The 25,391-nt window shown below is 37.5% G+C and overlaps 1 protein-coding gene across 10 annotated transcripts in view; it reads left to right on the forward strand.

The window, feature by feature from the left end:
* Positions 1–25,391, forward strand: part of DOCK4 (dedicator of cytokinesis 4) — a 314,593-nt gene that overhangs the window by 198,700 nt on the left and 90,502 nt on the right. For 6 of the 10 annotated variants that reach the window (XM_060777644.2, XM_060777634.2, XM_060777638.2 and 3 more), the window contains 13 exons: positions 236–398; positions 2,166–2,272; positions 4,523–4,679; positions 6,356–6,453; positions 6,550–6,633; positions 6,727–6,827; positions 8,729–8,810; positions 10,512–10,682; positions 11,300–11,492; positions 14,809–14,936; positions 18,043–18,171; positions 19,240–19,374; positions 25,074–25,172. In XM_060777644.2, coding sequence (XP_060633627.2) covers positions 236–398; positions 2,166–2,272; positions 4,523–4,679; positions 6,356–6,453; positions 6,550–6,633; positions 6,727–6,827; positions 8,729–8,810; positions 10,512–10,682; positions 11,300–11,492; positions 14,809–14,936; positions 18,043–18,171; positions 19,240–19,374; positions 25,074–25,172 — 1,647 coding nt within the window. The remainder of the gene's footprint in view (positions 1–235; positions 399–2,165; positions 2,273–4,522; positions 4,680–6,355; positions 6,454–6,549; positions 6,634–6,726; positions 6,828–8,728; positions 8,811–10,511; positions 10,683–11,299; positions 11,493–14,808; positions 14,937–18,042; positions 18,172–19,239; positions 19,375–25,073; positions 25,173–25,391) is intronic. The other 4 variants (XM_060777636.2, XM_060777637.2, XM_060777639.2 and 1 more) reach the window with 1 other exon arrangement.

Raw genomic sequence — 25,391 nt, forward strand, 5'->3', positions numbered from 1 at the left:
ACTTTTAATTGCTAAATCCAAAGGGACCTTAATTACCTAGTAATGTTACTGGTCCATTTTTGCTTAATCATGAAAGTGGAGGTGCTCAGCTTCCCTATCCCTCTCCTATTATAGGAACTATGGAAGATGGTTTTCCTTTGGTTTACAGAAGCCAACTGTGTCTTGTTTTCAAAGAGATTTCCCATCTGTTTTACCAGTGAATCAATGCCTTTCACTTATTTGTTTTCTTCATTAGGATTTTATTTCTTTTGGCTCTGGAGAACCACCCGCCACTGAATTCCACTCCTTTGTGTTGTATCACAACAACAGTCCTAGGTGGGCTGAGCTGCTGAAACTTCCCATTCCTGTGGATAAATTCAGGGGAGCACACCTTCGCTTTGAATTCCGACACTGTTCCAGTAAGGCCTATTCATAAATGGTAGTTCTTTGAGGGGACTTATCAAATGCTTTTCATACCTGCTGTGTTATAATGGAGCTTCTGCCGTTATATTCACAGTCTGTGGGGGTTGGGATTGGGTAGGAGCTCATTTAGCTGCCACTTTGCAAACACCAGCCATCAACTGCCTTAACAATATTCCATGGAAGTAGCTGTGAAGTTTTCTTCAGTCTTTGCGCCACTTTTTCTTTTGATTGTATTTGATTTACATTTTCTTAACTTTCATGAGGACAGGATGCAAATGGCACACCTATCAAACAGAGTGCGACATTGGCCCTCCAAAAGTTGTGATTCATAGCTCTCACTGTCACTGACCAATTACAACGTTGACCTCTGAGAAATGAAATCTAAACTATCTGGAACTTCATGAATTGCTAGGCTTTAATAGAATTGTCATGTTTATTCATTGTGATAAGGACAAATTATAGAAAAGGGGTGTGTGTGTGGGGGGGGGGGGGAGAGAGATATTGGCAAAAATTTCTTCTTATTTTGCTTCAATCCTGGGCTGATGGAAAACACTTACAATTCACAGATTATGAGCTTTTAGAAATCCATGCCTTCCTTCGCAGGTAGTCTGTGGGGAAAATAGGTTGTCAATGTGACTTGATTCTCCTTTTAATCCATATGACACATGCCTGGCAAGGTTTTATGCAAAAAACACTGGATGAATGAGCTATTATCATTTCATGATTTCAAGATTCAAATGTGATGTAGTTTCTGATTTGGTTAGAATTAAAAGATTTGGTGTTTATCAGATTTTTGTATAAGAATGATAGAGATACCAATTTAAAAAGTCTTGTTCTTATTACATACTCTTACTCAAGTGTTCTTGAAAGTACATTATTTTTATCCATGGTATATTTGCTTAGAATCAAGTTGTATGTTTTTCCTAAATAGCTGACACGATTCTTCAATATGGATAGATCTAGGAATTTATTATTAACTTTATTTATTGCAGTAATGGGAACATGTGTATTAGGAAAACATATACAGAACAGAAACATTTGCCAAGAGGAGACATTCTTATCTTGGCCACTTAGAACTAGTTTTGTATGGGTTTTTTTTTTCCAAAGAGGGGTCATCACATTGTGTTGCTGAAGGCTTTTATGGCCGGAATCACTGGGTTGCTGTGAATTTTCCGGGACATGAAACATGGCCATACAGCCTGGAAAACTCACAGCAATCTGGTCATCACATTGTGAGTCTCTAAATTCCTGTATTATGCCTCTAGTGGTCTCTGGTAGATTTCAGATTTTATTGAAATCAAGAAGACTATAGGCATATATTGGTGTTGTTCATAGTTATCTATGAGTGGTAGGCTACACCCAATGCTATGCAAGTGAAAGTCTGCTACAAAAGAATATGGGGAAGGGTTGCCAGGTTGCTGTGGGAGCGCAGATTCACCCTTCCTCCAGTTCTTCTGATCAAGGTCATTCCACCTAAAGACAGTCTTCGACAATACATTGAACATCCTCATTAGATCAATCCTTAGGTTTGACTGTTATAAACAGAACTGTGTCCTATAAGTGTTTTTGGAGATTTTGAGTCAAGTTAGGAATTGTTCACCAATAAGAAGTTATTTTGCCAGCATCCTTGTAGGTATGATATCCTGGTTATTAACTGCGAGTGAGTGTCATAGAGTATGTGTAACCTTATATTCACTAAATCTGTGCATTTATCATCTCCAACTCGGAATGTGGTGGATTTTTAATGTATATGTGTGTTTCAGCAAAAGAAAAGGGGGAGAAGAAGTTGTTTGGTTTTTCTTTCGTCCCTCTGATGCAGGAAAATGGAAGGACGCTGCCAGATGGCACTCACGAGCTCATTGTTCACAAGGTAATTTCAGTAAGAAATCAGAGAAATGAAGTTTATTTGGAGGAATACTCCAAATGCCCAAGGCTTCCCTTAGATTCACACAGATTTAAGTAGCTCCCAGAAGAATACTATACTTGTTATTGTGTAAAATAGCCTTTCATTATGTCCTTTCAAGCTTATGTTGTTGATTCTCCATTCTTGTTTTTCAATGCCATATCTTGGCTGTGAATAATTTTCCTTACGCTTCATTCCATCTTTTGCTAACAGGCTGTATCTAGACACTCAGCTGGGAGGGCAAGCAAATCCTTACTTCACCTCTCTCTCTCTTTTCTCTTTCTCTCAACCCCTCCCCCTTTTAAATCACTATCAGATTTTAAAAGGTATATAAAATGAAATTCTATTATATAAGGTCTCAATTTATTAGTTAAATAAATTACATGAAAGGTGATTGTATTCTCCCTTCATTAAAAGGGGTTACAGAATGTTTTAGGCTGGACCTGACCTCAGTATTTAAGATGTTTGAAGGGGTTTTAAACTGAAAGCATGCATGTCACTTCCCTTATCATGTGCTTTGAGCATATTGTTGAAGTAAAATAAAAATATTTAGGGACATATGTTAACAGCAAGAGAGATCACCCAAAGCTTCAGCTTGACAATGCAAAAAGTTGTAAATTTGTCACAGGACTAAATTGTGTTTAAGCATAACCTGAAAAATGCATTTTAAATCTTCCCTACAAACCTAGTATTAGACATTAAATATTGAAATACTTGTATAAATATTTTTGTTCTAGAATAAATTACTTATAAAGAAAACAATAATACGATTTTTTCACAAATAGACTGACAGCTAGTAGCTTATTCATTTAAATTGTATTGTTCTTTGGACTATATGCTCTGTAGTTTGTTGTCAGTCTCTCTATATAGACTCCTTTAAAAGCTAGGTTCAAATGCTTTCAAAGGGTTTACATCTCCTAGTCATGTGATAGAAGAAGCAACATTAAAATCTATTGCTGTTTCTTTTTTAAAATTCAGAACACTTGTACCACTGTTTTATTTTGCACTTAGCACCATGTATGTGGTGCTCAACAAAGAATGAATGTCCATGTCGTAGTGACTTTGATGCTAGGTTTGAAAATAGGGGAGAAGAATGAAGAAGGGGAATGAAATGATGGCAGAAATTAAGAGAAGTAATTATTGCAATTTACTATATTTGGGCTATAAAAGTGGGGATTAGGCTTATGCACGGATTCAGAGTGATCGGTTCCCTTCGGCCAATCCGGCTTCTTCGGCTTGGTCAGATGGTTGTAATGGTAAGGGCTCAACAGTCACATTTTTTTGTCTGTAACGGGATCACATGCCAGCTGATCATGACTCCCCCCCCCCCCCCAATTTGGCACCACATGGCACGCGGAGATGCTGCCACGTGCTGCTCGCATGGGACTTCCCTTTGAGTGTTGCCTGAATAGAAGAACACCATGATGTGTCTTATGCACTGCTTTCTTAACCCTGTTTTTCAAACCTAGACTCCCTTGAAAGGAAGATAGGAAAGAGTCCCAGGAATAGAAAGGGGAGCCTTGAAAGTTCCCCATTTCTGCCAAAGGGCTGAATCTTCCTGGATCTTTTGACTACCTGGCCAAAAACAGATTTTTCCATTAGCCAATATTTGAGAGGCTCCCAAAAACAGATCTCGGTACCCAATGAAATCTGGATACCACAAACAGATCGCCCTCCAGCCAAATTGCACAAACCCAGTGGGAATATTGAAGCAGGACTTTGTGACAAATGACCCTGCTCAACAGAAAGAAAAAGTAGCAGGGCTGGTTTAGCATACATCAAATATATAAGTATGAGATAGAACCATTAAATCATCTAATGGCACTACTATTTAGGTGCTGTAGTCAATGGTTTGGGGATTAGTGTAATGGAAAGGAGTTTTTGAGGTCAGTTGTGAGACATCAGTTATGTCGCATTGTGAAGTCATTGTGGAAGTTTACCACGTGAACTGGATGGGGATTGAATAAGGAACTGATTGTTTTCAATGTGTAAATGTACTGAGAGTCATTGGATTCGAGGTCACTTAGGGACAGTATGTCTGAAAGAGAATAATAAAGATTCAGAACAGTACACTGACAGAATCCAATGGAGAGAGGCAATTATCCGATTTTATTGCTTTCCAATGAAACATAGTTTTACGTGACACTTTTATTCCTCATTTTATTTCATTTTTATGAAGTGAGTTAAAGTGCATATTTAATTTAATTGTTCTCCCAGTGTGAAGAAAATGTAAGTCTTCAGGATTCTAGTCGCTACCTCAAATTGCCCTTTACAAAGGGACATCTTCTTACGAACAACCACCAAGCAATAAAAACCACTAAGGAGTCCTTCTGGATTACGTCTTTCCTGTGCTCAACAAAACTCACTCAGAATGGTAACACAACATGTTGATATTAAATCAATGTAAACAACAGTAATGCAATGCTGGGCTTGTTAACATTAAGATGTGGTGTAAGGTGTTCTGTTATTAACCTTAGCAAGATGCAAACCATTGGTTCATCAGCTAGCGGAGAAAGAAATTTGTAAGACTATTGGTGCATAGGACTCAAACCACCACAATTACAAATACAGACACTAATATTAGAATTGGTTATTTATTGTTATCTGTTTGTAGTTTTATTTTAAAACTTAGTTTAGTGAGAGACAAATATTCAGATAGATGTGAAGATACTGTGATGTCTTCTGAATGGTCCTCAGACCTTAGAAGCAAGGTGTTAAAAAGCAACATGCTACTTTGTGGGACACATTCTGGGTGTTATTATTATACATACTAGCTATGGAGATAATTGGCTATTTTCTATTTTAAAAGACTTTTAAACATAAAAAGAATGCATTAAAAACAATATGTTAGTAGTGTGTTACTAATGAGATAATGAGTAAGATTAACACTAACAAATTCTAATATAGAGAAAATAATCAGTAACACAATAGGGGTTTTAATTAACATTTTATACTCTGTTATCAATAGTTAATTGCACTGTTGTTATTGCAGTGTTGGGAGTTACATAGTAACATACCTATGTCACAATCAAATGCACAAAATAACAAAAGACAATCCTACACATCGCTTCTGGTGTGAGAGAATTGGCCATCTGTAAGGATGTTACCCAGGGGATGCTCGGATGTTTTATCAACCTGTGGGAGGCTTCTCTCATGTCCTCACATGCGAAGCTAGAGCTAACAGATGGGAACTCACCCCTGCTCCTGGATTTGAACCACTGACCTTTTGATCAACAGTCCTGCCGGCACAAGGGTTTAAAATCCATTGCGCCACCGGGGCTCTCATACCAAGTTGTTCCTGACACACACACACACACACACACACACACACATATATATATACACATACATTTTCAGAAGTAAATTTCATACGGGTTCAATCGAAGTTATTCGCAAGTTAGAATGTAAAGCATAACTCCCTTATCCATGGATTTTATATCCATGTTTTCACCTCATATACTCCAAAAAATACTGCCCCCTCCTGAAAGTATTTGTGGGTCTCTCTAGATCAGGCATGGGCAAACTTTGGCCCTCCAGGTGTTTGGACAATTGTGGGAGATGAAGCCCAAAACACCTGGAGGGCCAAAGTTTGCCCATGCCTGATCTAGATCTTCCAGTGTAGTTCTGTTGTACACATCTGACCCAAGTATAGTAAAAATATAAGGTTCATTATTTTCCATGGTTTCAGGCATCCATAGTATATGTGTTTTGGAACATATCTCCATGGACAGGGGGTCGAACTGTTTAGCCAAGGTTCTCGGACCTTGGACCTCTACACAGAAGGTGACCATAGAATGGTGCTGGAGGGCCTTGAGAGAGAGAACATCTTAACAAATCTGACAGTTATCAATTCCTTTCAAGTAGTGGTTTTTGAACATGTGATCCTGCACCCCATGAATGTAGTGGGCTGCTTATATAAATAAAGTCAATCAATACTGTATTTCAATTACGTGACTTCACTTTTGAGGATTGTCCACCCATTCTTTCTAAAATTAATGTTATATTTTTAACCAAGTGCTATTTATGCCATCTTGAATGTTTGCCATGTAGGGGACATGCTAGACCTTCTCAAATGGCGAGCCCATCCAGAAAAAATTGCTGGCTGTCTCTCCAAATTGAAGGAAATTGATGGATCAGAAATTGTCAAGGTACATCTTTTTAACCTTTTGTTTTATTTTGCCCATAACAGCAAAACAAAGAATGTTTGTAGACTAATGTATTTCTTAAATTTTCATTTCTTCTAGTTTCTTCAAGATACACTGGACACTTTATTTGGAATTTTAGATGAAAATTCTCAAAAGTATGGCTCTCAAGTATTTGATTGTTTGGTAAGACATTATTAATCTTTGTAGTCTTATTTTAATTTTGATGGCTGACACATTAAGGAAATGGAATTCATTAATATTTTTTGTTATTCTTAGGTTCACATAATTAACTTGCTGCAGGACAGCAAATTCCATCATTTTAAACCAGTTATGGACACCTACATTGAAAGTCACTTTGCAGGAGCACTTGCATACAGGTAGAACTATATGTATATATATCTTAGTCACTTTGAGAAGACAGGAGAGCTTAGAGAAGACAATGATGCTGGGAAAATGGAAGGAAAAAGGAAGAGGGGCCTACCAAGGGCAAGATGGATGGATAGTATCCTTGAAGTGACTGGCTTGACTATGAAGGAGCTGGGGTGGTGATGGCTGACAGGGAACTCTGACATGGGCTGGTCCATGACGTCATAAAGAGTCGGAAGCGACTTAACGAATAAACAACAAAGCTTTGGTTTGGTCAGTTATGGGTGATCTTTAAATGAATGAAGGAAGGCCAAACACATCCATCAGAATTAATTGCTTTACCTTGAGTAAAACAGCACTACAAACTTTTCAGTCAACCCAGTTCTGCATCCTGGCCCCTATTCTGTTTAATCTATACGTGAATGATTTGGCTGCACATTTCACTACCAAATTGACACCCCCCTCAAATCTCATCCACCAGTATACCCCTACTGTTGCCTGCAGATGATACTGCCCTCATATCCTACACCAAGGTATGTCTCAAGTAAGTGCTGAGGGCACTCTACCAATCTGTGAGAAAAACCAGCTAAAGATAAACTATGCTAAAACCAAAACCATGATTTTCTCAAAAAGTGAGCCAGGCATAACTGGTATATAGGAGAGAACGTAATACAACAAGTTTCCAGCTTTAAATACCTAGAGGTTACCTTTCAGGCCTCAGGTTCCTGGAGATGTCACCAAAAATAGCAGTACAAAATGCTTTATCCAGTAGTAAAGTAATAACCCGCTTTTTCTACACAAAAGGTGGCCAGTGTATCACAGCTGCAACAAACGTTTCCTAAGCAAAGGTAACCTGCCCAACTATTATATGCAATTCTGATATGGCTCACAGGATTCTAAAATCTAAAAGAGAACAAGTTCAATCAGGATTTCTCTCAGTTCTCATAATGCCATTTCATGTCAAACAGGCATCTACCCCTAAAGCGAAGTGATTATACATGATCTTTAAACAAGATTAAGATGAGATGGTGATATTTCTTTATAAGTCACCTCTTCCCCCACTTTGAGACTTAAGGTGGCTTACAAACATAGTTTTAAAAGATCATAACTTTTGAGGCATAGAGATAATAAAAATATAATTAGATTGTCAAGAACCCTTGTATGCGAAATTTTCCTTTAGTCCAGTTACCCTACATGTCTTAAACCTTGGAAAGAGATTTGTTTATCTTCATGTACATTGCTTAAATTAATTCCCACTTACATTCATTCTTTGAAGGAAAAGAGCTAGTTACATAGTAATACCAAAAGGAGTCTGGGACTGTATACATTAAGTCAAGATGCCACATTACATGACATACTAAAAGAAGTTGATATTCAAAATTGTCCATTCTATGTATTAGTTCTGTTTATGAAACACTTCTCTAAGTCAGGTTTGGTTGATTCCTTTGCTATCTTTTAGATCAGTGGTTCTCAACCTGTGGGTCCCCAAATGTTTTGGCCGTCAACCCCCAGAAATCCTAACAGCTGATAAACTGACTGGGATTTCTGGGAGTTGTAGGCCAAAACACCTGGGACCCACAGGTTGAGAAGCACTGTTTTAGACAGTTACTAAAATAACTATACTTTTTGTTGAGCATTTACTGATTTAAATGTAATGCCATTTGATGTTCGGAATCAAATGGCATTACTTTTTGAGTTTTGCTTTAATTTCATTTTGTTATTTTTTTCATAGTTTTATTTTTTTTCATAGTTTCATGCATATGTTGAGAAGAGAAGTGATTCGTACATACAATAACATAAATATGTAAAGCAACACTAAAAATTAGATGTTTGTAATCGGGCGTGTGCTTCATGATTTTATGCATTGCGTTCAACAGTTCAGCTTGGAAGTAAGTTTCATTTTATATTCTAGAGACCTCATAAAGGTGTTGAAGTGGCATGTAGATCGAATAACGGAACTGGAAAGACAAACACACAACCAGGAAGTATTAAAGGTAACTAGGGATGAGAAATTAATTCAGTTTTGATTCCAGTGGAATCTTTCAAAATTCACACTTTCTGAATATAAACATGGACTATGTAAACTAGCCCTTTTTAGTCAGCAATGTACAGGGTGTTTCAAAATGATGCACATAATTTCAAAGCAGTATATTACATGATGGCAACATGTTAGAATTGCACAGAAATTGTTTAATGAGTTATTAAGTTTTACTAACCATTTTGAGTGAGACATGAATCTAAAAATAACTCCACAAATGTCTCATCAGGCCTTATATTGCAGGGTCACCATCTTCCAAGTGACTGATGCCAGGGGCTGTTGGTGCACTAGGTGAGGCATCTAACAGTAATAGTTTGAGACTCTATTCATGGTTATAGAGATGTAGCAATTTCAAATCAGGTCCATCTTTTTGAAACACCCTGTAGTTCACAAAACTTGAATGTTTGAAACAGTGCATGTAAGGCATGTATACATTTTGAAAATTAAACAGAAAATATTTTATGCTGAAAATGTATATATTAAAATGCTTATAAATGTTATTAAAAAGCATAGGCTTCAAAATGTTCCAAAGGTATGCCAAAGGCGAAATGTGTTAACCCAAGGGTTAGTTTAATCAAAACTAGACTTTTGGAAATCAGTGGGAAATATGTAAGTGGTAACTTATACATTACATCTTTATTCATTGGATCTACTATTTCTATCTATTGTACTATCATCTTACTCAGTCTTCTGTAATGTGGTCCTGTTTAGATGTGTTTTAGTACAACTTTGATGATCCCTGCATGGACACTAATGTAGTCCCGCACTTGTGGAAAGTATCAGGTTGAGGTTTCCAAGAATATTTCTATCCAAATATTACCTCATGCTAGAAGATGGTAGCATGAATGGAACAAAAAATGCAGAGTGAGTCACCATCCATTAAAGGCAATTTTCAGATCTCTGCGCAATTGCACTGTAGTGAGCATTCGATAACATGAACAATATTTAGTTACATCCCACCTGGATTACTGTAATGTTGCATCTTCTCATGTGAAAATACTTTCTCACTTCCCTCCTGACAGACCACCTCCAAAACACTCTTAATTTTGAGGTGCTCTCTAGAATCAGTTTTAGAAGAGATTTGAGACTGCAGCTGCACAGAGAGTAACTTCACTGAACATGGATGTGGAAATGCCTCCTGCAGATCTAAATTGATGCATCTAAAATTAAGGACTTGGCCCTATGTGCACACTGAGGACTGTCCCAAGTTTTATTTTTGTCTGAGTTAAAAAACAATATTCATCTTCACGAACACACCATTCTAGAAACAGAAACTGACAGGACTAACAGTTGAATCTTTCTTTGGCCTTAGTAAGGCCCATTAGTATGGTCAAATTGCATAATTATGTGAAAAATATTGCACAAGTATGGGATCATAATTAAACATGTATCTATTGAGTGAGTAATTGCTGACCACAGCAGTAAGAGATCCCTTTTAGCAATAGATGTGTTCATTTTTAGAGGTCACAATTATTGTCCCATAGTAGTTTTCATTTTTAGAAGACTGAAAGTAAAGCATTGTTTCTTTCTGATATGCACCATTTCATTCTCTCTCTTACTTTTGCTCACAATACTGAACATTTTGGTTGATCTGGAAAAAATAGTTTGCTTTAAAAAGTAATAATGACATTTGCTGTATGTATGTTGACATTCATAGGCACAAGAATATATATTTAAGTATATAGTCCAGTCTCGGAAGCTGTTCTCACTTGCTACTGGTGGACAAAATGAGGAGGAATTCTGCTGTTGTATCCAAGAGCTGCTAATGTCTGTGCGATTCTTCCTTTCCCAAGAAACCAAAGGGACTAGTGCTTTATCTCAGGCCCAAGTAAGCTTTTTCAAGTTGTTGCTTTATCATTCTGGTGTTACTAGGCCGATATTACGTGTGTGTGTGTGTGTGTGTGTGTATAGACATAGATAGATTTGCTTCTAATATGATAAATTAATACTGCTGGTTTGCTTTTAGCTGTAATGACATAATTTACTGTCATCTTATTCTGTCAATTTGCTGATGACAGAAGTTGGATTAGACGTCTGGCAGTAATCAAGCACTGTCAAGCTTTTGGCCAGGCTTACAGAGCTATGAGTTCATTTTGTTCCTCAGTGTTTTCCAAGAATATTGCTTATCTTCCACTCTATTATACTTCCATTAGCTTAAAAAAATATAGTCTCCATCATTCCTCTTAACCATGATCATTTTATATTTCTGTTCCCTTTCAAAACTAGCTAATTAGCAATAATGGAATTTAGAACCACTTTCATTAAAAAGAAAAAAAGGGAAAAAGAGAAATCTCCAAAGTTGGGTTATTCCAATAAAATAAACAAACTAAGAACATCTTTGGATATGGTCGCATTCTCCATCCCATGCATATTTGTTTCCTATCCCATACCCTTGCCCCCTTGAGGTTCATAACACATTATTTCTCCTCCTCCTTGCTTTCTTAGGTGGTCTTTCTGAATTCCTTCCCAGCTGTATACTCAGAGTTATTGAAGCTTTTTGATGTGAGAGAGGTGGCAAATTTGGTTCGTGATACTCTAGGAAGTTTGCCAACTATCACAAATTCAGATGAATCCCTTCAAGCTGTGAAACTCCAGTGCATTGGAAAGACAGTAGAAAGCGAACTGTACACCAATCCAGGTAGGAAGGGCAAAAACTCTTAAGCTAAAACAGCATGAAGAAAGGAGATCTACCAGCTCCTTTAGACATTATACGCATAAAGAGCTTAATTTATTCCTATCACTGTACAGCTTTCACAAATATACATAGAAATTGGAAATACTCTGACAAGACCAATCCAGACTTTGATATTCAATGATTCAGTATGTTGTCTAGTTCATTCATAGCTGCTGTTCCAGTTCCTAGTCGTCTTCTCATTCCTTGACTGCAACCTCCATTTTGATTAATATCTGAGCCAAGGTATAAGAAATCTCTTACTATCTCTATTTCTTCATTGTTTACTTCAGTCATATAAATAATCTGTAGTCATTATTTTGCTTTCTTACCATTCAGCAATTTGATTAAAATGTTTTCTCTAGGAATCTTTAGGTCCTTCTATATGATTCCATAGCCAGCTTCTGGTGCAAATTAACCATATAGGACTCCAATTCCTAGATTGGTTTTCCCTTGAGTTTCAAAAACAGAATTTTCCCCCACTTTGAAGGACTAACTCTCAGTTCCATGGACGACATTCCTTTTGTTTCACATTGTTCAAGAAAATAATGTTGCATTTCTTTCTTTCTTTCTTTCTTTCTTTCTTTCTTTTGAGAGAGAGGGAGAGAGAGAGAATATTTATATCAGTTGTTCCCAGCTCATGGGTCACAACCCCCAATGGGGTCTTCAAGGCGTTTTGTGGGGTTGCCAGGAAATCGTGAGCTATGAAAAAAAATTTAAAGTGAAGAAAAATGACACATCATGTACTGCACAGAGATTTATTTACATATATTATACTGAAAAATCTATTTTTGACGTGTTTTCATTTATTAAAAAGCCAATTAATTTTTTTATTGAGCCTGAGTTTTTATATGAGTAGATATTTTATTTTATTGCATTTTTATTGTGCTTCATTTTGATGTTTGTTTTTAGGCACTTTGTGCTGTCCGTAAGCTGCCCGAGTCGCTTCAGGGAGATGGTGGTGGGATATAAGAATAAAGCTATTATTATCGAGCCTATATTTAATGTATCGGGGTCGCGGTTCATTTTGCCTCTATTAAATAGGGTCATGACTAAAAATAGTTTGGGAACCACTGATTGATCTGATTTGTTATTCTCCCTCTCAATTTTTAAAGTTTACTCTCCATTATCCCCAACTGAAAAAGAATTCCTTTCTCATTTCTTCCCACCCTGGCCTTATAAAAACTTAAGGAAAGCACTAAAATATTTGGTCTGGAAAAATAAAGCATTATATCCCGGGGTAAAGCTGATACTCATTGTGATGTGAAATGTCATTAAACTCCCCTGTCTCAGAGGGTGAAAAGGAACACTTCTGATTATTATAACATGGTTTGCTATTGAATATAGAAAAACAGCATGGCAAGGGAAGGATTCGTAGGCTGAGAACATAGATTGTTTCAAACTTCTAAGACAAAAGAAGCTTTCTGTGACAAATAACTTTCTGTTCCAAAGCCAGGTTTACCTGCTAATAGCATTTGTGTAACACTGAAGGGGTTTAATGTTTTGTGATACAAAAGCAGAGACATGTAGTGTTGCTGGGGGTGGAATTTAATGCCACCTCCAGCAGTAAGCTGAGTTTGTATGGCTGTAGAACATTTTATGATACCTGCTTGAGTCTTCATTACTTTAGTCCAGCTATAGTATTCCCTGTATGCCTTGGGGGGATTCTGAAAAAGTTTTATGCTAAAGTAACTAATACTAAATCTCATGGTGTTTCTAATATACTGAAATCACATCCACAGAATGTTTTCCTCGTCCACCATTATTCTACTTTAATTGTAATGTCTTCATTCTATGGAATTTTGGGATTTGTAGGCTGGTCAGGCTCTAGAGAAGCCATTCCCAAACTGTGTTCCACAAAAACCTAAGGTTCCCCAAAAGCATCATAGGGGTTCCACACAAAATCTTAAACCTTTTCATAAAATCTTTTTGAAACATCCATGCCAAATTATGACGATCTTAGTGAGACTCCGTGTACTTCTAATTTAAAAATGAAATTTGAATCTGTGCCTCTGAATGACTTTTAGGTATGCCTGATAGATATATAGCCATCAGTAGCCAGAAAGGCTATCTGACCAATGTTCCTTTTCACATCCATTTATAGTTCTGTAGATGGAAATCAGGCTTTTCCAATGTTTTCCACAGGATTGGGGAGTTTTCTGAAGGGTTCTATATCAGAAAATTTGGGGAACCACTGCTCTAGAGCTCTATGGCTGAGGAATCTATATGCTTTTCCCTAAACTGCCAATCCCAGGAATCCATAGAATGGAATTATGGCAGTTAAAGTAGAATCGTAGCACTACAATTCTGTAGTGTTAATGGGCCCAGAGAAGGAGCGGCAGTGTGTGGTCTTACTGATGTTGTGAAAGTGCAACTCGTGTTACTTTAACCAGTGGTAGCAGGCACCGAGAAGTCACATGTCCCCCATCTTTCAGCATATAAATTTTGTTCTCTGTGTGCTTATAAAAAAAACATTCTTGAGCAAGCAGGTCTAACTCATAGAATTTTATCAGAGGTCTGAAAAGTGTTGACTTCATTTTGCAACCATTATATTTTAATTTTGAAAAATGGAATGAATATCTGCCTTCTGGATGCTAGCAGAAGGAACTCTTCATCTGGAAGCCCCACCTCCTCCCCAAAACCACACTCTTCCCCATCCATTCTATAGTAAGGGGGAGACCTATTTTGCACATGGTGTTACAGGAATGAGTATAGTTTCCCCCTAGGATCATGTGGTATGGCTTTCAGGAGGAGATATGAAGGTCTTGCTAATACATTAGATCAGTTGTAGTTCAGCTTGTCGTCTAAAGTATGGTTGATTTCCGCTGACAAGTGAAAAGAAGTCAGTTTCATAAATGGTGATGTTGAAGTCACCTGGTTTCCATTTTCCGTTGTTACAGCGTACTATATTTTATCTAGTTTTGGACAACCTAAACTAATGTACATAACACAACACTTAAAGACACTTAAAATAATATATTTAAAACACTTAAAATAATATATTTCAGGGTATGATCCAGAAACTCCTACAAGTATTTTCACTTCTCTTCTGCAATTAAAAGCACAACTAGTAATTTGCTGCCCTGCCATGATACCTGAAAATCTGTTTGACATGGCTGTTTTAGTTTGCCTGATGATACAACTGGTCCTGAATGGTCTCTGCAGTGTTCTTCACTATGGAAGGACAGTGTGAATAAATTGTTCTGTTAATTACTTTAAATGACTGGAGAGGAAAAATATCACAAAAGAAGAGTGTTCATATTATTCTTTTTTTTTTTTACAGAGTCCAGATATATCCTGCTGCCTGTAGTTTTGCATCACCTCTATGTGCATCTGCAAGAGCAGAAGGACCTGATCATGTGCGCACGCATCCTTAGCAACATATTTTGCTTCATAAAGAAAAACAGTTCTGTAAGTAGAAGCCTAATAATATGTCTGGAAAGAAAATGAAGTGATGTAGCTACTGAGGGGAAAGCAAAATGAGAGTAATACAATCTCCCCCTTCAAAATTTTCCATATGTCCCCAATTTTCTAGAATTACAGTAATTTAAAACTTCTAAAATCATTTAGAAATACTGTTTAGGCATTCAAAGAAAAGGAACAGGCAAGATTACCAAAGGAGTGCAAAGGCAGCAAATATGAAATTTCTAGGTGCAAATGATTTTCAGTGTTTCACTTTCTACAATGCCAAAATGCATTCCTGGTAACAGTTATGCACACTGTTTGCTAGTTTTCGCTCTATGCTGTGCTAGAAAATTGAAGACTGAAGAAAAATGTAATTTGTGGGGGCAGGATCCTTATTTTGACCTCCCTATTTGCAGTGTATTTCCCATTAAAAGAATTTGAAATAGTTACTTTAAAAGTAGTACTCCCCAAATCCTTCAGGCACCATGAAGAGTGTTGGGGAATTCTGAGAGCTGCCACCCCCTCCCCATTACTTCTTCAAATGTTGTATCTTCCAACTCCTATATTCCATTTTTTTATTGGGTTAAGTTCTCACAAGTGTTTAAAACCAAAGTTATTTTTTCATGCATTCTGAATGTCCCACATAGAAAAAGGAACATATAAGATGTTAAAAGAAGGGAGATAATTATGTGCAGTTTTTGTTTTGAAAAATGATGGACAAGCTAATTTTTATGACCCAGTAAAATAATTTGAGTTGGTCAGATCTGAGATCTTTAGGGAGAGATATGCATTTTCAGGAAAAAAAATTGGAGGTAGACAAATGTGCAGAGTGTTCTTGAACTGCTACAGCTTGAGTTAGTTTTGCAGTTTCACTAGCAGTCATAGATTTGAAACGGATTTTGGAGTTCAACTTCTGCAGAATTGACAGTAAATGATGTGAGTACAAAATCCCATAGACATGGCTGTGTGCCCTTCGCTTAAGTTCTTCCAGAGAAGTAGAACTTACTGTCTCCTAAGCCAGTCTGGTGTTCAAGGACGAGTGGCTTTACATTTAAGAAGTTAGTTTCTTCCAACATTTGACCAAGGACTTCATCAGACAGGTGGGAGAAAGCGGGGAATAGAAGGGAACTATCTTACCCCGTTCCTTACTGTCATTCCCCATTTCCTACTGTCTTTTCCTGACTTCTGGGATGACCAGCCATCCCATGTCATTTCCCCATATTTTATCCACTTCTCCCCACTTTCTCAGGTTTGGAGTTGGATAACACAAGGCTCCTGAAGACTAACTTCTGGCTCTGTTTCCATGTGCTGCACAAACAGAGCCCCATGGAGTCTCACCAGAAGTACCTTTACATCATGTGATGGCATCCTTGGGACTTTCATGGGGCTCAGTTTGCCCAATGCATGAAAACGGAACCAGAAGTCTGTCTGATGAGGTTTTAAAATGCTTATACTTAATACCCATTGGTTCTATCCCTACCTTTTATAGCCAGAGAAAGCAACTATCTTCCTCCTTCTGCTCTTGAGTAGTTTGAAGATTGCTAATTTGGTCTCCCTTAATTCCCCCGCCCTTTTTTTATAACCTATTCTGCTCCTGTTGCTTAGTTCATTTTACCTGTCTCTAGAGACCAAGTAAACCTGTAGATTACTCATACTTTTCAGAAAGTGTGCTTAAATTTGCCATTGCTTTCGAAGAAAAAGCAGTTATGCAGGGCCTCTGTGAAGAACATGTTCCTCATGTTCTTGTCCTCCCACCCTTCTTGGCTGAAAATCTACTTCCTGGCTGACACTTGAAGGTGATCCTTATGAGAAAATGCATTCCAAATCATCTGTGGAGGGAATGTTTTAATGTTCCACTCTGTAGCTGAATTTCTTCTAAATAAAAATGTGTGGTTTAAGAATGCCTTTTAAAATGCTCCTCTCTATTAAAAGTATGCAGGAATTACTTAGATTCTCCCCTTCTTATATTTTAGTTTGCTTTCAGGAAGCAGTGTGGATTCTTCTGTGTATTGAAAATAATAAAGAAATAACATATCTGATATTCTCAGATGTGTTATTACTAAAAGTCTTGGCTGCTAGATGATGATTATGATAGTAATAATAATAGATTGCATCAGCAGCCGACACAGAAAGCCACGGTTCGTGTTAAATAGAAAATTGGGCTTGGTTGTTGTAGGGTTTTTGGGCTATATGGCCATGTTCTAGAAGCGTTATCTCCTGATATTTACATGCATCTATGGCAGGCATCCTCAGAGGTTGTGAGGTCTGTTCGAAACTAGGAAAATTGGGTTTATATTGAAATCCAGAAGCTTGTGAACAATTACAACAGAAAGGAAGAAACCATGAAAATGAACAATATCTGGCTACCAGTATTAAAAAACTCTAAAATTATAGCAGCAAATAAAGAACAACAGTCAAACACAGGGGAATTCCAGACAAGAAACAATCAGGGGCAGCTAATCACCTCTCAACAAAATATTACCCCAGTGACTAACAAGCTACACCTAACAACTGTCAGGGCATCAAATGCTAACCAAAGTGGCCAATTGAAACATTCACACCGACCTCCAACAGACAAGAGTTCTTTCTCCCACCCTGCGCATTCCACAGATATATAAACCCAATTTTCCTAGTTTCCAACAGACCTCACAACCTCTGAGGATGCCTGCCATAGATGCAGGCGAAATGTCAGGAGAGAATGCTTCTAGAGCATGGACATATAGCCCGAAAAACCTACAACAACCCAATGATTCCAGCCATGAAAGCCTTTGACAATACATCAAAATTGGACTTCTTCCTAGATATACTTAGTAGCATTGGATTCAAGGCCACAGCTATTGGGGAAGGGAACAAAATGAGGACTCCCCCCCCCCCCCATAATAATTGTAACCATGAAATTCTAGTATTACAGTAACTTAAAGCGTCAGTTGAGCATTTCTAAATGCAGTTTAGGCATGCCAAGAAAAAGGCAAGCAAAGTAACCAAGGGAATGTAAACACAGTAAATGATTATCACATCTAGATGTTTATGATGATAAATGTTTGGGGAGTAAAGGAAAAATTCAATTCTTCTTTGGGGAAGCAATGCCTTCACTTTTGCCCCCTCCTTGTAGCTATACTCCCGTGGATGTGAAGGAGAAAGAACTTGTAGAAACCAGTCTGAAAATGGACAAGCCTCACCTCATGGGGCATTCCCTTTCGCTCGCTTTAACAATCCACAAAGAGGACGAAAAGAGAAATTAGTGAGTGTAAGGCAGAATATACGTGCTTGCAAAATATAAGCTGTCTGTCAGTGGTTTTCTGGCTAGCTCTCATAAATGAAGACCAGCTTTTTCTCATTTTGTATGGACCTAAATGTTCTCCTGGCTTTGCTACTGTGTTGTGTGTCTGTGTGCAATATTATCTTTGTACTCCTCATAAACATTAATTGCATTTTGCCTTTGAAACCTAGCTCATAAAATATCACCTTATGTTAAGTTTTTGGGAACCCCAGCTCTTAGAATGCCTCCAGCTAGTGGGTTCTGGGAATTATAACTACAGTGTTGATTTCCTGAAGCTTTAGCATTCCTCAGACATTCTAAGTAAGTGCAATGAATGTGGAAACAGCCTGCTTCAGAGAGACATTTTCCTTAGGACAGCTGTATCTGTAGGAGAATCCTTCAGACGTACAAGCATATGCTGGGGTGGAGCCTGTCCTACTATGTGCATGAATGCATTTGTTAAAATCCATTTCCTAGTCTCAACTAGGATCTCCTATGAATTAGTTGCTAAATATGAAGTCAACATGTGTTGATTCAGTGGACTTTCTATATAGTTAGGACAACCAGTTAGATTTAAATCATTGCATCCACACTAAAGTCTTCAAAAGGGATTTCATTGTGGGCAATTATGAGAAACATCTACCTGTTTGGTTTTTTCCCCTATTTTTCTTAAATACCAGGTAGTTAATTCAGAATGGGACAATAATCAAGATCCGGAGAATGGCTTTGCAGCTTTTTGTTAGAGTATATTTCAGCAGTCAGTAAATCCATAATGCAATGTTTCTCAAACCATGTCCTCCAGGTGTTTTGGACTTCAGCTCCCAGAAATCCCAGCCAGCTTACCAGTTGTTAGGAATTGTGGGATCGAAAGTCCAAAACATCTGTATTAGCACAGTTTGAGAAACTCTGCCATAATGAAATGTTTAACATGTTCCTGAAATAAGACAAAAAATTCAGTTGGCTATAATTGGGTTGATGTAAACATTATTTTGCTTCTTTTTAATAACAACATGAACACCCCCTTTCTTTTTCCTATTCAATAAATCAAAGGAAAAGTCAATTTTGGAAGAAATAGATGTCATAGTCAATAGTTTGCTAGATGTGCTGCTGAGGACCATCCTGGAGATCACAAGTCGCCCTCAACCAGCAGGGACTGCGACAAGGCTACAGTTTCAGGATGTTACAGTAAGTGTTCAACAAAAACCGCTACTTGCATGAGTACACAAAAAGGAGACAACTTTTTTTTGTTTTGAAGTGTGTGTATGAGTTTACTCTAATGTATAAATGGAGCAGCATCCATGCAGATTTGGGCTTCCTATTGTATTTAAGCATCACAACTCACTAGTTTGAAAGACAGCAGTGAATCTGCTGACCAGAGTCTCATTGCTGACCTTGAGTTAGCACATATTCCCAAAGTAATGTGGGTTTTAAAGATTAAACCCAACAGTTTTTTTTAAAAAATATTGGAACCCATTTATGGACTTTTTGAGGAATAAGAAATCTAACAATGTAATAAACCAGCTATGGTTACTATCATATATACACACGTATAAGTTGACCCAATGTATAAGTCAAATGAAGGTTTTGGGTCAAACTGATAGATTTTAATATTTCTTTCTTTTTGCTTATTTTTACCTTAATTCATATTACTTTGATTGTAAATTAGATTGTGTTAAACCAAATAAATAATTTAAAAAACCCACAGAAAACTGATCTTGAAGGAATTGTACTGGCTACTAATCTGGTCTGATTGTAAACTGCTGGTGATTGTGTTCAAAGTTCTAAATGACTTAGGATGCCCATATTTGAATCAACATCTCTTTCTCTCTCTGCCTCCCAGGGGTATGCTATGGGCCCTTTGTCTCTCCTATCAGTGGGAGAAACCCTGGGAGAAATCATGGTAGAGCCTTCTCAGTTACACACTGTTTGTGGAAGGCTCTTCCTTTGGAGACCCAATTGGCTTCAACATTGACCTCATTCCGGCATCAAGTTACACAAATCTATTTTTTTCTTAACTTGTTTTAATATTTTTTATGAATGTACATTGTTTTTGTTCTAAAATATGTAAATAGTTATATTGCTTATTTGTATGCTGCTGTGAGATGCCATAATATACAATCAGTTAGAAATATCTAAATACTTAACTGATGCAGCTACATATATTAAAATGGGCAGAAATGAATTTGCATGAAATGGACATGTTGGGTTTTATTTTACCAGTGGCCTCATTCTAAGGGCCCTTCTAGACAGGCCATATATCTCAGGATCTGATCCCAGGTTTTCTGCTTTAAACTGTATGAGTCCACACTGGCAGATAATCTGGGATAAACTGAAAACTTTGGGTCAGATCCTGAGATATAGGGCCTGTGTTCTCAATTCCAAGAATAAAAGCAAGTTCTCTACCTTGTATGTTGCACTCTGCTTCACCCTCCAAAAGCTAGATCATAGCTGGGGTTAAGCAAGGATTAATTAGCTCCACTTTCTTTGATTTAGGTAGCTAATATCATCAGAACAGCCACATCACACAGGCATTTCTTTGAGCCAGGTTACTGAAAGCCTCCAGCAACCCTGGAACATTTTCCAGCAAAAACACTGTTTCCAAAAAACATATGGTTAGATTAAAAATGTCTTTGAAAGTCACTAGTTCAAAGCATTCTGTCAGACCTGGCTTCTAGAAGAAAAAGAGCCCACTGAGCTTCAGTGAAAGCGTATGCAGTAAAGTGAGAAACAGAAGGCAAATTCATTAACCTAATGCTTAACCTTTTCCAAAGGCAAATTTCTCTTCCTCCTCATTGTCTGGCTTTAAGTATTCTTATGGCTGCTTTTAACTGTAGTTAACACCAAACAAAATAACAACAGCAGCAGCAGCTTAATTTATAATCTACCCTACCTTCCCGAGAGGACTCAGGGCAGGTCCCTTTAACTAGGTTTTCCTCTAAGAAACCAATAATCACTTCCCAAAACGTTGACTCTGCAATGAGATGCATTCAATATTCATTTAAACCACTGGAATTGTAAATATAAAAAACCGCTGGATCACTGTACACATTAAAAAAAATTAAACAAGGATTAATCTCTAGATATGATTGGACTGGATTTTCCATTATATATCTCACATATTATATATCTCACATTTAACTGTGATGGATCAGACCAGTGAGAAGTACAACCTATCAGTCTGTAAGGCCAACCCAGTTTATATCCCTCTTATTTTTTCTGAAAAGGAAAACATGGTAGAAACACGCTGAAAGGGAAATAAATAACTGTAAGGATCTATCTAATTTACCCTTGTGTTATTCATCACTAATCCACAAGATGTACTAGTGGCTGTCATATGAGTGAGATGGTGAATCCATTCTAGCTTTGGTTTGAAATTTAAAGACTGTCAAATTTAATGAAACTTTTTTGGAAACAGCATTCAGCAACCTTGATCACTTCGTATTCAGGCTAACCCTGGGGTAGGTTCACTATTCCCTTTACATCAGTGGTTCCTAGCCTTTTTTTGACCATTGACCAGGGACCAATTTGATCAGGGACCACTCTCCAATGTTAGCACCAAAAGGGTTATGAATCAGTTGGGAATCACTGCCTTACATGAAAGTTACCAGTTACCACTGTTTTGAATGTCTTTTCCTTAGAAAATATGAAAGTGTTAGATATCTCTCATCATCTATTGCCATGATTTGGTAGTGAATATGAATGCCAGGGAGCATGATTCGGTCTCTAGATTACGAGTTTTTAATACAGAAATGGAACTTTAATTTCCTATGTATTTATGTGTTTGCATGTATACATGCAGGTATCTGTGTGCTAGGAGCTCCCAGTGGCGCAGTGGGTTAAACCCTTGTGCCGGCAGGACTGAAGACCGAAAGGTCGGAGGTTCGAATCAGGGAAGAGCACAGTTGAGTTCCCTCTGTCAGCTCCAGCTCCCCATGCGGGGACATGAGAGTAGCCACCAACAAGGATGGTAAAACATCAAAACATCTGGGTATCCCCTGGACAACGTCCTTGCAGATGGCCAATTCTCTCACACCAGAAGTGACTTGCAGTTTCTCAAGTCACTCCTGACACCAAACAAACAAACAAACAGATAAATAAATCTGTGTGCTGTACTGAAAAGGCGCATTGGATGCACTTTCAGTCACTACCATTTTTTATTCATCTCAGTTGTTTCTTACACTAGGCAGAAGAAATGTATGGTATCTCTCTTCATGAAGAAGGAAAGCCATTTGGGCAGGGCAATTTTCAGTTAACAAATCATCAAGTGGGGTGAATTTAACATCCCCCCTCCTGCCTTGCTGTCCCTCTGTTGAATTTTGTCTGGTGCAGTCGTTCTCAACCTGTGGATCCCCAGGCGTTTTGGGCCTAAAACTCTCAGAAATCCCAGCCAGTTTATCAGCTGTTAGGATTTTTAGGAGTTGAAAGCCAAAAGATCTGAGGACCCACAGGTTGAAAACCACTGATCTAGTGGCTCTCACAACTAATGGTCTTTCCTATTTATTTTTGGAAAAAAAAAAACATTGGAAGACTGTTCATGCATATCCCACATTATGTACCCCAATAGTTTATCCCAAGGTATAAATAGCATAGTAAGTCCTCCTTCATTCCGTTGAACGTTGTCGTTAATGAGAGTTAGAAGGTTGCAATCTCATTTCTTTGAGAACAGCGTGAAAACCGTATAAGTGAAATAATGTCAGGTTGTGCTCGGCTTTTGTCGAAAATAGTAGGGACTTTACACAGTGGGAGGCACATAAGAATTTTAAAAGAGCAAGTGACCTATTTTTGTTCATTCAACAAAAGGTTTGAGGGATACATTTAGCACATTCATTCTCTGATTTGCAGACGTATTAGTTCTGCCCTTGCCTCACTGAGTCCTTTTAAAAAGAAACCTTTTTCATAAAAATATGAAAAATGAATATACCTAAAATACTCTAAATTAGAGGTCAACATTTAATAGATAGTAGTGGCCTACACATTTTGATGCCTGAAATATTAGCCCTGATTCTGGGTATATTTGACTTGCAGGTTCCAAAAAATGGCTCGAGTTTCCCCCTATCAGCTCTATTTCTTGAGATACATCTACCAGTCGCCATCTGTTCGACCATTAAAAAAAATGATAACCATATCTATGAAACTAGAGTTGATGAGGTCTATCCAATGCAGTTTTCTGAATCAGAGCCCCAAATAATCCCAGGAACATACCTAAAAACCAAGGATTTTGTTGGGGGGACAGGGGACGGGACGGGATGGGAAGGACTATGTAATCTAATAAAACATCTTAATTGTCTACCAGAAAAAAAGTAATAGTAATATTGACAGAATTCATGCATACTCTACATTAAGACATCAATTAATTATGTCTTAAATGTAGTGCATACTTTAATTAATTAATGTGCTGTATGTCATTAAGAGCGTACAGAGTCCGGCTCTAAGAAGATGTCCTTCTACAATTATTATATTTAAGTTATGAAAACTTCCAATACTGCTAAATCCTACAATACATTTTTCCTGTTGTTGAATGTCAGTTAATTTACTTTGATTCAGTAGTTCCCATGTGCAAGCGCTGAAACATGGCTTGTGGAATTAAGTATATCCTCAAATTGAATAAGTTTCATTGTAATGGGTTTTTCTTTGCCCGTGTCTTTTCTTTTCAAAAAGCTCTATGCTCATTTATAATACAGAATAGTCTCTCGGGGTCCTTGCACAAAATCTAGCAAGCCATTGTGCAGGGAAGTTTCAAATACCACATCAAAATACTTAATTTTTAAGTGACTCATTGCACAGCATAAGGCAATTATATACTCCTATGTAGCAAGTTCACGCAGTACTGTGTTTGCTTATGGCAACATACTGAGCCAAATGCTCTCAAGTTATTTGTGAAGAAAGATACCACCCAGTTTGAGTGTAGGTGGCAGGTTCTATCCCCATGTGTTGTCAGGGACCCATTCAATTCGATCAGAATGGGGGGAAAAATAAGTACATTTCCATGATACGTAGGTGGACTTATAATGAAACATCGGATTTGACTTTCTATCTCGGAAACAAAGGTGGTCTAGCTATGGGTACAAGGCTAAGGAAAGGGGTGTTTCTATCATCACAGTATGCAAGTCTTATTCTGTACAGCCTTAATGAAACAGCTTAAATCTGAGCCTGTTTTCTCAGAAGCAAATATCACTCTTTCCAGTGGGACTTTCAGATCACAACCTAAAATGTTCTATAAATATGCTCACACCACTTCTGCTGTGATATCAGCAAGACAACCAAAAGGCACAATGACCTACCTTTGTATAAGTTTGCATTTATTTTGCTGGATTTCAAATACAAACGATGCCCATTTGCATTTTGTATAGGTTGCCTATTGGTTTTCAAGCTGAAAGATAATTTTTCATGGGTGAAACCCAAAGGGGTTATAGTTATAGACATAGTTCAGTTTATTTAAATTTGAGCCCTTTTTTCTTCCATATGGCAAGAGGCTTGCTTCAACTTCCGCATTAGTACTGACATCTGTGTCATGCTAACATTGTTTTAAAAGGCAACGAAGAGATCAAAACACAGTAAGATATTTGCTCAGCTGCGAAATTGTGCTTAAGGTTGCGACATGGGAATTCGTTTGAAGTTAAAAGCCCAAATAAATTCATTTTTAATAGCATAATCCTATGTATGTTTGCTCGGCAGAACCATTGTGTTCAGGGGGATTTGCTTCCAGCCCAGGAAGTGAATGAAGGATTCTATCTCAAGGGTTTTTCCTTAAACTCTGGGGAAATACTATCTTATAACCAAAAACAAATGTGAATGGTTAAAAGTAATTATTTTCAGGATGACCTTTTTCTATTTGTCATTCATTTGAGATGTAAACTTTGCCCTTAAAAATCTGTTTCTTTTAGGGAGAATTTGTTTCATGTCTATTGTCATTATTACGACAAATGACAGACAGGCATTACCAGCAACTTCTTGACAGATTCAAGACAAAGGATGAGCTAAGAGTAAGTAATAAGTTGTATGTGTTGCCTCTCGTAAATATTTCCTGCCACTGCTTCCTTTCCTTATCATGTTTGTACTGTCTCACCTAAATGATCACTTAATTAAATACCCAAGGTATGGTTTTAAAAAAGTAAAAAGAGTTAATTTACTTTAAGGGGGACTTGGTACACTGAATCAGGCATGGACACATTTTTTTGCTTTGGCACCACATTGTGAGCTGG

Source organism: Anolis sagrei, chromosome 5 (assembly GCF_037176765.1).
Source record: "Anolis sagrei isolate rAnoSag1 chromosome 5, rAnoSag1.mat, whole genome shotgun sequence".
NCBI lineage: Eukaryota > Metazoa > Chordata > Lepidosauria > Squamata > Dactyloidae > Anolis > Anolis sagrei.